The sequence below is a fragment of the Myotis myotis genome, unplaced genomic scaffold (genome assembly GCF_014108235.1).
Source record: "Myotis myotis isolate mMyoMyo1 unplaced genomic scaffold, mMyoMyo1.p scaffold_m19_p_25, whole genome shotgun sequence".
In the NCBI taxonomy this organism is placed as follows: Eukaryota; Metazoa; Chordata; class Mammalia; order Chiroptera; family Vespertilionidae; genus Myotis; species Myotis myotis.
The window spans coordinates 1,450,462-1,463,168 of NW_023416330.1; the positions used below are offsets into that span (position 1 = coordinate 1,450,462).

Genomic DNA, 12,707 nt, shown 5'->3' on the forward strand with positions numbered 1-12,707 from the left:
GGTTTTTCACACGATAACTGATCAGGAAATGTACACTAAGCCTGCAAACACAAGGATCTGTGCAGACGCAGGGCAGTGTGCTGGCACTAGAGACCTGGAACTGCATGAGACCACATGGAACATTTCCCCACAGATCCTGTGCCAAAAATTAACCGAGGATACAATTTAAAAGAGAACATCATGCATCACAAGATCTTTAGGCTGAAGCAATAAAGCATAATTAAACATAATAAATGTGCCAGTGAAGCTTAGAATCTCATAAAATCTAAATGCCTACTCATAGGTAATGTTTTTAAATAAATGTAGTCTTTCCTTCATTGCTCGCACGGCTTAAAAGAAAATCCAGGTCCACTTCCTAGGCCAGAAGAGCAGGCAGCTTGGAGCTTCTGTGCGGACACTGCAGGAAACTGGTGAAGGACACCCACATTCCAGTAACGGCTTCTGGCCTTACCACTCAAAATAGGCCATTCCTTACACAGATATGTTCTAGAAAGAGAAACCCTTCTCAACTGGGTTCCACGAAAGAAGCCCTACAGCATCCTTTGTATGTAACAAATGAATTTATCGCCCAATTATCAAGTTTTGCACCATTCCTAGGAAAACTGAGAAACACACATTTTCTGTAATGTTTAATTCCCAGAATCCTGGATGAGGGGAAAGCTCACTACTTAAGATCTTACCCTAACTAAAAACCCAAAATTCTAATTCAAATCGGAATTCAAAATACAAAACCACCAGCTCTGTGTTGGGCTCCATACCTGCCAAGACTATCAGATAGGAATCAGTAGTCTTCATTTTTAAGACTGGCATCATGTATTTGAGCGTGAAAATGATTCAACATGGCGAAAGCACCTTCTAAATCCTGAAGAGAACTACTACGGCACATGCAGACTAAAGGCTCAGAAATGGGGGCGCCAGAGCTTCATTCCATTCTTCTTTTTAAAGTGTGGGGTGTTCTCAATATTAATCAATGATTTCACAAAATAATTATTTGCATTCAAAATGCTAAAAGACATCATTTGACAAAAAAAATATGACATATGTATTCTGGTAGCAAGATATTAAAACTAAAACCCATTACAAAGAGTAGGTAAATAGCTTTATCAATCAAATAAATGAGAGTATTTCTACACAAAACATGAAACTACTGTTTCCATCGCCACAAGCACACGGAGAGCTGAGCTGTAATTTCTAGTTTATCAAATACTGCAGCAGCCTCTCTCAGTATCTTTCTTATAAATAAAATTAACCTTTTGTTTGGGGGATGGGAGTGTTCAGGTAATAAGGGAGCTCACTGTTTTTAGGAAACCAATCTCTAAATGGACAGAAAAATCCTGCTTGTACCGGGAATAATCCTAACTCTTCAGTTTCTAGAAAATGTATGTTTCCTAGATTAGGGCTCACAAATACAGAGCCAAGACAGACACTTTCAAGCCCCATTTTCATTTGTCCTATTATCTAACCAATCATTCTGCACCAATGCATTTAAAGCCCTTTTTTTTAAGTTGAAAGAATGATAAAAAGTCAAATTGTTTATGCTTAAGCCACAATGCCTCTAAGGACCTCAGACCCTCTCCCTGACATGTAAAAGGCCGACTTGCCCACCACTAATTCCTTCCAGCCCCTGGTTTCAGGATGGCATGACTATAAAGCTGCCAGATGCCTTGAAAAGGAAAAAAAGATTTACACAAATTCTGCAATAAAGGAAGTAAAAACGATACTGAAAAGAACAAAGTGAGAAAAAGGTCCTGATAAAAAAGAGAAGCAGGGATAAAACAAACACAAAGTATGAATACAGGTAAGCTGGACGTGTCACCATTGTCAGGCCTAGGTCAAGGTAAAGTGGACAGGGACAAGATGACCCAGCTGAGGACCAGGGGCTGTGCAAAGGTAGCAAGGGTCAGGGGAGAGTGACCCATGAAATCAACCATGGCCTATAGGGAGCTGGCTACAGAGGGAAAGGTTCCCCCATTCTTAATGGCGACTATCAAGTGATTTCACAGCCTTAGCACATGCAGCTTCCACCGTTATTATGACTGGATATATCTGGTTCCCCAATTAATGCAACAAAGCCAATCCCAGCTAACAAAGCCACAGAAACCGGATAATCCACAACCACCCGCCCCCAACACGGGCACTCTCCAACATGGCACCTAGGCCATTTCCCTACTGAGCCGCTGCCCAGTGCCCTCTAGTGCTCAGCCAAGGGTGCCATCTCGCCCTGTCCATTATCCCAGCCCATGCCTGAGCTGTGTGCTCCAGCGGCTTGCTCTGTATCCTTACCATCCTCCTGCGGAGGGCCCTTTGTTTTTTTCCATGTTTAAGGCCTGCGCTTCATCTCCTTTTACCCAAGGCCAACTTCAAATCCTTTCTTAGAAAGTTACACTGTCCTAGACTGACAACTTTATACCTTAACTTGAGAAAAGTCTAAGCAAATCTTGGGCCAAAAGGTAGAGATGGAAGAAACTGTTAGGGGAAGAAGTGGAGACCGGTACGATTCTAGAACAATCTCTCCACAAAGTTCATTAGTAAAGTAGCATGACATGACTGGCTCATTCCTGTTAACTTGTGCAACTTGGGGACTTAGTGTCATCACACAGAATTCCTATCTGCTCAGTTTATAACTGAAAATGGCTACAAATAATGGTTTTAAGAAGTAATAAAGGTAGTAACTAAGGGTTAGTTGACTGTTATTTTGACCAAGGCCAGAGAGCAGGTAGAACCCTCTAGCCTTCCATCTTTCCATCCTCCTCCTCGGAATATGATACAGTATCCCAGCGGTTCTCAAAGTGCGGTCAGAGCAGCAGCATCTGGAAACGCATCAGAAATACACCTGTGTTGGGCTCCACCCTAAATGCTGGGAGTGGGTCCAGGAATCTGTGATAACAAGCCTTCCAGGTGACTTGCTCACTCCTATTTGAGAACCACTGCTTTATTCTCTGCAACAGACACTGCAAGGAACCGTGGGAAGGCTCTCTGTTAATCAGCCACAGCCTACTATCAATCTTTAAGTTGCAGGACTTGCTCAGAATGACGGTCAATTGATTGTGTCTACAACAAGTCACCTTGTGTTTTTACGGAATGACTTTTATAGCGCCGTAGCTCAGCTCTGTCTTCACACAGACCATCCCCCTCTGATGGCATGCATAATAATCTATAAAGTCAACATTTCTTTACCTATTTGATTAATCATAATAGTACTATGGAGGAAGCTGAAATGGGAATGAGGAAAGATGGGAGACAGCCAAAAAGAGTTACCCAAAGTTTCTGGAATGTTCCTTCTCTCTCGAGTTACATCTGAGAGCCTAATAATTGTTCCTTCTTTCCTTTCAGTTTTGAAACGCAATCTTCCAGATTCTTCATCCTCATCATCTTCTTCATCTGATTCTTCTTTTATTTCCTTCTGCATTTCCAAAGTCTCCATACTCCCCTACATTGCAGACACACAAAACAAAGGGGAAAGTGAGTTCATCTCTTGAATTAAAGATTGAAGAATATGTTACTTATATTTAAGATGTAAAATGTCCTTTTATGAGGCAATGTGAAAAACTAAATAGATTCTAGGAGAAAATAATCTCAAACATTAAAAATTAACTTAATGTTAGAAAAAGATTATATTACTACATGTTGCTAATTACACTTCAGAGAGAAGAAACATCAATTCCAACAACCCCTTCGGGCCTGGAGTCTGATCCAGATTCTAGCAGAGTCCAATGTATTAACTAAGCTAACCCTGGAGGTCCATGGGCTCACTCACTAGCATGTGCCTCACCTTGTCACTTACCTCAGATGACAGTACACTCCTTCCTGACACAGGCTGGGCGTGTCCTGTAATTGCTGACCCAGCCCCTTGAATGTCTGCTGCCCCTAAGGCTCCCCATCTGCTAGAGGGCTGGTTTGTTTGCAGCCCCCAAGTCTGTCCTTCATCACTCCCCTTCTGCTCGGTGCCTGTCTGCAGCTGGCCACCAGCACCTACGGTAAGCTTCAAATCAGCAGGACTGGTCTTTTTCCTCAGTCACTGCTTCTCACTAAAACCAGCTTGTACCTTATATTTCATTACATCCCTATTCCTACAAAAACTCTGCCTGATCTAGCCCCCAAAACTAAATGTTTCTTGTCATCAACAATTCTCACTGCCCATTTTACTCATGTTCCTTTTGACACCAATCGCTCTTCACCTCATATTAAGTCTTAGTGACCTACTGTTAGATACATACTGAGTACTAAATTCATTTAAATATTTTTTATAAACTTAAAAAAATTAACTCTTTATTTTCATAACTCATAATATTTAAATGTCCTTTATTCATAACAATGAAAAATAAACTGCTTCACTGGCAAATGTACAAGAAAAATATTAAACTAGCAATGCAATCATTTTGCATCCTTTCCCCAACATTTTCTGTGTAAGAAGATCAGCTACAAATGTACATACTCATTGTTATAAATCCTACAAGTAGAGGCACATCTTCAGGAGTGCAAATGCCTGAAAACAGAATGACGAAGGTAAACCGTAACTTTATTTTAGGCCTTGTGATTGCAATACCACCTTTTGGTATTCTATTCACAATACTACAGAGCTTTAAAGTACTAAAATCTTGGCATTTTGTTGGTCTGATACCATTACTTCTCTCTTATTCAATAGCTGAAACCAAAATGAGTGACATATAAGATGAATCCAGCTAGGTGTGTGCTGCACTACACTCAAACTGAGCGCAGGTGAGCTCATTCTCCACCTCCATCCACAATGTTCCAATTTATAACTTTTTAAATGTTTGTATTGATTTCTTTATTAGAGAGAGAGGAAGGGAGAGGGATAGAGATAGAAGCATCAATGAGATCCCTTACTAGGAATCAAGCCTGCAACGGGGACATATGCCCTGACCAGGAATTGAACCAGTGACCTCTTAGTTCATGGATCAATCCTCAACCACTGAGTCACACCAGCCAGGCCACAATGTTCCAACTTAATGTTTTAACCAAAGACTGGGAATCTGATTCTGAAGGTCCAGATGGGGCCTGAGATTCTGCATTGCTAACAAGTGTGAGGTAAAGGCCACATGCTGGTCTAGCAACCATCCCCTAAAAGGCCACAGAAGAGAATAAGTGACTACCAACGAAGCAAAGACTCCATCACAACTGTCATTTCTAATTCAACCATCAACAATACTAGTAGTAATAGTTCAAAGACTTTTCAAACAAGCTGAATATAAAATACTGGAGGCCTGGTGCATGAAAATTCATGCACTGGGGGGAGGTGGGGGGGCCCTCAGCCTGGCCTGTGACCTCTCGCAGTCCGGGACCCCTTGGGGGATGTCCCCCTGCCGGTTGAGGCCCGCTCCCTGGGGGATCAGGCCTAAGCTGGCAGTCAGACATCCCTCTGGCAGCTTAGGAGCCCTCGGGGGATGTCTGACTGATGGCTTAGGCCCACTCCCCATGGTAAGTGGGCCTAAGCCACAGTTGGACATCCTTAGTGCTGCCGCGGAGGCGGGAGAGGCTCCTGTCACCACTGCTGTGCTCACAGCCATCAGCCTGGCTTGTGGCTGAGCGGAGCTCCCCCGTGGGAGCACAGTGACCACCAGGCAGCAGCTCCTGCATTGAGCGTCTGCCTCCTGGTGGTCACTGCGCGTCATAGCGAATGGTCATTCCACTGTTAGGGTCAATTTGCATATTACCCCTTTATTACATAGGATAGGATGACAGAACCAAAACTAATACAGTTTATTCTATGCCTATACCTCCAGCTAAGAAATCTAAAGAGGACCAAGGTGAATTGAAAACTGTTTCTTTGAAACAAAAGAAAGAAATAAAAGGACAGGCTGGAAATGAAGGATTAAACTGTGTTTATTAACAGGCAACATGATCATTCGTCTTTCCCCAATATTATCTAAACATACAATGCAATCTTTATCAAAATCCAAATAAATTTTTAGTAGATATTGACAAATCAATTACAGACTTTATTTGGAAATGCAAAGGTCCTAGAAGAGCCCAAACAACCTTGAAAAAGAGAACAAAATTGGTGGATTTACACTACCTGATGTCATGTCAAAGTAATCAGGACATGACAGTATTGCCAATGAAATTTAAAAAAAGAGATTCCAGAAAGAGATCCTAATTTAAGTGGTCAACTGATGCTCAACAGAAGCCCTAAGGCAATAAATTCAATGGGAAATCAAAGTCTTTACAATAAATAATGGTGCCATGACTAATAAACAGAGGAATGAATCTCATACCACACACACATTTCTTAGTTGAGATAGATCAGGGACCTACGCTAAAAACAGTAATACTATTAAAGCTTCCAGAAGAAAACATGGGATATTATCTTTGCAACTTTGGGGTAGGCAAGGATATCTTTGGTCACAAAATTAGTGTTCATCACAATAAAAATGTTCTACCCAGTCGGTGTGACTCAGCAGTTGAGCATTGACTCAAAAACCAAGAGGTCACCCATTCTATTCCTGGTCAGGACCCATGCGCAGGTTGTGGGCTCCATCCCCAGTGGTGGGGGCATACAAGAGATAGCTGATCAATGATATTTCTCTTTCATCAATGTTTCTATTTCTCTACCCCTCTCCCTTCCCCTCTTTAAAAAAACAATTTAAAATATATTTAAAATAAAATTTCTGCTCATAGTAAAATACCTTTAAGAAAATTAAAAAACAAGCCACAGGCTCAGAGGAAATATTCGTTTTATATATATATAGAGAGAGACATACTAGTAGAGATATATATATACACACACACATATATATATATACACATACACACACACACACACACACACACAAAACTAGTGGCCCATGAAATTTGTGCACGAGGGCGGGGGGAAGGGGGGGGTTGTCCCTCAGCCCAGCCTGCACCCTCTCCAATCTGGGACTCCTTGGGGGATATCCGACCTCTCGCAATCCGGGACCACTGGCTCCTAACGGCTCACCTGCCTGCCTGCTCGCCCCTAACCACTCTGCCTGCCAGCCTGATCATCCCCCACTGCCCCCCCTTCCAGTCTGATTGCCCCCACTGCCCCCCCTTCCAGTCTGATCACCCTTAACTGTCCTTCCCTGCCAGCCTGATGGCCCCCTACTGCCCTCCCCCGCCAGCCTGATCACCCCAAACTGCCTCGCACCGCCGGCCTGCTTGCCCCCAACTGCCCCACACTGCTTGCCGCCAATTGCCCCCCCCACCCGCTGGCCTGTTTGCCCCCAACCCACCCCCCCTGCCAGCCTGCTCGCCCCCAACTGCCCGCCACCCGCCGGCCTGATCGCCCACAACTGCCCGCCCCCCGCTGGCCTGTTCGCCCCCAACTGCCCCCCCCCCACCGGCTGGTCACCCCCAACTGCCTCTGCCTCGGCTCCGCCACCATGGCTTTGTCCAGAAGGATGTCCGGAAGGTCTCCCGGTCTAATTAGTATAGACTAGAGGCCTGATGCATGAAAATTCGTGGAAAAGTAGGCCTTCCTTCCCCCGGCTGCCGGAACCTTCTGGCACCTGGGACCCAGGCTGGCTTCCCTCTGGCCCCAGCTTCGTCAGGAAGGACGTCCTGAATGACATCCGGAAAGACGACTGGTCTAATTAGCATATTAGCCTTTTATTATTATAGACTAGAGGCCAGGTGCACAAAAATTTGTGCACTCGGGGGTAAAGGGGGTCCCTCAGCCTGGCCTGTGCCCTCTCACAGTCTGGGACCCCTCGGGAGATAACGACCTGCTGGCTTAGGCCTGCTCCCGGGTGGCAGAGGGCAGGCCCAATCCCTAGGTGCAGCCCCTGGTCGGGCTCAGAGCAGGGCTGATTGGGGAGTTGGGGCGCCGCCCCTGTCATGCACAGAGCAGGGCGGATCTGGAGGTTGCGATGCCACCCTCAGTCACGCTCAGGGTAGGGCCAATTGGGGGGTTGGGGCACCGCCCCCTGTCACACTCAGGGCAGGGCCGATGGGGAGGTTATGGCTCTACCCCGTCACACACAGAGCAGGGCCCATTGGGGGGGGGGGGGGGGGGAGGACGCCACACCCTGTCACACACAGAGCCACAGGGAGATCAGGGGGTTTGGGCGCTGCCCCGTCATGCTGACCCCAGTGCCGGGAGGCCTCGCGGCTCCACTGATCCCGGTGCTGGGAGGCATATTACCCTTTTACTATATAGGATAGAGGCCTGGTGCATGTGTGGGGGCCGGCTGGTTTGCCCTGAAGGGTGTCCTGGATCAGGGTGGGGGTCCCCACTGGGGTTCCTGGCCAGCCTGGGTGAGGGGATGATGGCTGTTTGCAGCTGGTCACACACCCTTCAGGGTGGGGGTCCCCACTGGGGTGCCTGGCCAGTCTGGGTGAGGGGCTGAGGGCTGTTTTCAGGCTGGTGGGTGATGGAAGCTCCCAACCGCTCCTTTTTTTCTTTTTTTTTTTAATTCTGGCCCAGCTTTAGCTCTGAGGCTCCAGCTCTTAGGCCTCTGCTGCTGAAAGCAGGTATCTGGTTTGTTTCGGTTCTGTAATCGAAACAATGTATAACTCCAGCTCTGAGATCCCGGGGCTCGCTGAAAGCAGGTTTCTGGGGTTTTGTTTAGCTTCTATATTTGTTACAATGTTTCTTAAACTGCAGGCTCAGAGGCCAGAAAGGCAGGTGGGGAACGTTGGTTTCCTTTGTCACTGAAGCAAGCAAGCCTCATGTTAGTTTCAAGCTGCCTGGCTGCCATCTTGGCTGGCAGTTAATTTGTATATCTCGCTGATTAGCCAATGGGAAGGGTAGCAGTCGTATGCCAATTACCATGTTTCTCTTTTATTAGATAGGAGGATATATATGCCAGAGAACCAAGATGGCGGCATAAGGTATAAACCTGTGTGTGCTGCCCCCCACAACAACATCGAAACTACAACTATAAGACAAAACAGCTATCATCCAGAACCACGGGAAAGCTGGCCGAGTGGAAGTTCTACAACTAGAAGGAAACAAAGAAGCACATTGAGACCGGGTAGGAGGTGCAGAGGTGCCAAGAACAGAGGTACAAAGGCGCGTGTGAGGCGGGCTGCACCTGGATGCGTGGCTTTTTTCAATTGGAAGGAGATACAAGCTCTCGAATGCACTGAGCTCGTTTAAGGAGAGATTCTGGGGTCCCAGACTCCTACGGGGAGAAATTGGACTGACTTGCAGCAGTTTGGGAAATTAGGGTGGCTTTCTCACAGAGCTGATTGCAGGGATCATTGTTGCTGTGGGGGCGCGGGACTGCAGAGACGTGGAGTGGCGGAGACGTGAGGAGTCACGGAGATGCTGATGACAGCCATTGCTGTTTGCTCCACCCTGGTGATTCTCTGAGACCCCGCCCCACTCAAATTACATCCCCTCCCAAGCTGTACTCAGCGGTGCAAAGGAATCACCTCGGCTTTTGCAGCCTAATCTAACTGCAGCTGGGTCAGAGAGATCCAAAACTTCCAAATCCCAAACAGAGAGGAGAAACCTGCTGATATCGCTGTAGCTCCTGCTGGGTGAACTCACACAGTGGTTGACTTGGAGATCCAGGAGCCAGGGTACCCCTGGTCAGATACCAGATTTCAACTCCTCACATCTATAAGGGACACACTCAAGAGGCAGACTCAGCGAGCACCAAAGCCCCACTGAAGCAAGTCCTGCCCCATAAGGGTGTCTCCAGCACAGCAGTTCTTCTTATAGACAAAGTGGGTCCTCGCAGTCAGCCAAAAATGCGAAGACAAAGAAACATGTCACAAATGAAAGAAATGGAGGAAAGCAAACTAATGGAGGACATAGAGTTCAGAACCACAGTAATAAGATTACTCAAGAATCTTCTACAAACCTCTGAGGAACTTAGTGAGACCTTCAAGGATCTTAATGAGAATGCCAAACAAATGGAAAAGGACCAGTCAGAAATTAAACATACACTGACTGAAATAAAAAATAATATACAGAGATCCAAAGCAGATGAGATGATCCCAAGAATCCAAAGATTTGAAATATGAAGAAGCAAAAAACACCCATCCGGAAAAGCAAAACGAAAAAAGGATCCAAAAATATGAAGATAGTGTAAGGAGCCTCTGGGACAACTTCAAACGTACCAACATCCAAACTATCGGGGTGCCAGAAGAAGAGAGAGAGCAAGCTAATGAAAGCCTATTAGAAGAAATAATGACAGAAAACTTCCCCTACCTGATGAAAGAAATAGACTTACAAGTCCAGGAAGCGAAGAGAACCCCAAACAAAAGGAATCCAAAGAGGACCACACCAAGACACATCATAATTAAAATGCCAAGGGCTAAAGACAACGAGAGAATCTTAAAAGCAGCAAGAGAAAAACAGTTGCTTACCTACAAGGGAGTACCCATATGACTGTCAGCTGATTTCTCAATAGAAACCATGCAGGCCAGAAGGGAGTGGGAAGAAATATTCAAAGTGATGAATAGCAAGAACCTACAACCAAGATTACTCTACCCAGCAAAGCTATCATGTAGAATTGAAGGTCAGATAAAGAGTTTCACAGACAAGAAAAAGCTAAAGGGTTTATCACCACCTAACCAGGATTATATGAAATGCTGAAGGATATTCTTTAAGAAGAGGAAGAAGAAGAAAAAGGTAAAGATAAAATCTATGAACAATAAAGTGACAACAAATAAATGTCTATCAACAAGTGAACCTAAAAATTAAGTCAGAATAATCCGGTGAATATAATATAAGCAGGGGCATAGAAAGGGAGTGAACTGACAATTCTTGGGGGGAAGGGGGTGTGGGGGGTGCGGGAAGAGATTGGACAAAAATCTTACACCTATGGATGAGGACAGTGGCAGGGGGTAAAGGCATGGGGTGGGGTGGGGTGGGAACCAGGTGGAGGGGAGCTATGGGGGGAAAAAGAGGAACATCTGTAATAATCTGAATAAAGATTTATTAATTTAAAAAAAGATATATCTGCCAATGGACTTATATCTAGAATATATACATATCCATCTATCTAAAATATAGACAGTATGTAGAGATACTACAATCCACACAGAAAATCTATAGATAATATACATGTATAGACAATACATATTTTTGTGTAGACTATATAACCTATGTATAGCATATATAGACAAAAATTTTAAAGACAACCTACTTTTTAAAAAGAGACTAAAAATGGATGCAAAGAAGATATATAATTCCAGCACATCGAAAGGTACAAAACATCATTAGTTATCAGAGAACTACAAACTCAGGTCATAACACACCCACTAATACTAAATGGACAAGATTAACAATAGCAAATGATGGAGAACAACTGAGATCTCATACAGGATTGGTGGGAGTACAGAATGATACAACCACTTTGGAAAACCATTTGGTGATTCTGTGTAGAATTAAGCATAATCCTACCCTGTCACAATAATTCCACTCCTAGTTAATACCAAGTGAAAAGAAAAGATACAGCCGCAAAAGGAAATGGAAACAACCCAAGTATCTATTATCAGGATAAATGAACAAGTACTGTGCCCATCACTGAATGTAAATGTTATCACAACTGAAAAAGTAAATATTTAAACAGTGCAAAGCTTTTTTTAAAGCTTCTCTCATCTCTTCCTTTCTATGTGCCAAAACTAAAATAGCAACCTTTTAAACCATTTTTTAAGACAACAGCACAACTGGCACTGAGGTGGCTGTATAATTTAAAAAGCTGATCATCTTCATAATTACATCTTTCTAATTTGTTTTCAGTATAGTGATTTCTTTGTATACCCAATCAAGAACACTCATTAAGTAAAAGGAGCAACCTAAAAGAGGCTTTTAAAATGAAATTACTTTTGAGTTCCATAATTCAGGTTCTAATATGTACTTAAACACAACTCCTGAGATCAAGTCATCTGAAAGGCAGGATGCTCTCTACTGTCTGAAGCAACCCAGAGCCTTGCACACTGCCAGGCAACACAAGCCAAGTACTGTTGGTTCATCAACACCCTGCAGGCATTTAAGAAAAGGGGTCAAAAACTAGGAAGACACCTATAAGTGGCAAATTAAAGCTGTTGATCCTCCCTGGGGACTTTATAACTTAGACTTCTAAAAAAGATAGAATGACAGTCCTCCAAAAGCAAAGTCCTCCGAAAGATGTTGAAACGGCACAGGGCACCAACACCTCCTGAGCATCTGAATAGGACCAGGCCCAAGTGCTCAATAATGGTCTTTCTGCCTGAACGTCGGTAATTCCACTCTAAGAAAACAAGCCAGCAAATCCCTGCTTCCAAGGGCTGGTAACAGTCCTGAGAGCAAAAAGTATTAGTACAAGGAATTGTCAATCAACACAAAAAACGAGCAACATAAACAAGGTAAACCAACAATTAAGGACAAAAGGCTAAGAAAGTAAATGTATGCGTGACTCTCGTAACAGGTGGTATAAAAAGACAAACTATTTCATCGGGATTGGGTTTTACTTTCTGCTCTATAAACAGATTCATAATGACAATGACTCGAGTGTTTATATAAGAGTTACAGCAACTAGAAATCCCAGGAGTGAAACAAATGCAGTATAGTTCTGTGCCTTCCAAATTAAAGGCTCAAGGTTTTAACCACCCTGTATTTCCAAGTTGATAAAAGTTATTCTCACAGCAAAAACATTTAAAAAATATTTGATGTATAAAGCATAATATCCCCACTGTCTAGAACCATTTTTGTCTTTATCCACATAGATGGTTTTTGAGTCATGCATATATCTACACAGTTAACGAGGGAACTTAAGGGGAGAATTCTG

The 12,707-nt window shown here is 44.1% G+C and overlaps 1 protein-coding gene across 5 annotated transcripts in view; it reads right to left on the minus strand.

Moving 5' to 3' along the window:
• RBM33 (RNA binding motif protein 33) overlaps positions 1–12,707 on the minus strand; it is a 116,282-nt gene that overhangs the window by 63,021 nt on the left and 40,554 nt on the right. For all 5 annotated transcript variants that reach the window (XR_004975241.1, XR_004975240.1, XR_004975242.1 and 2 more), the window contains exon 6: positions 3,259–3,430. Coding sequence is in view for 2 of the 5 variants with exons in the window: in XM_036356174.1 (XP_036212067.1) it covers positions 3,259–3,430 (172 nt within the window). In the remaining 3 variants the exon portion in view is untranslated. The remainder of the gene's footprint in view (positions 1–3,258; positions 3,431–12,707) is intronic.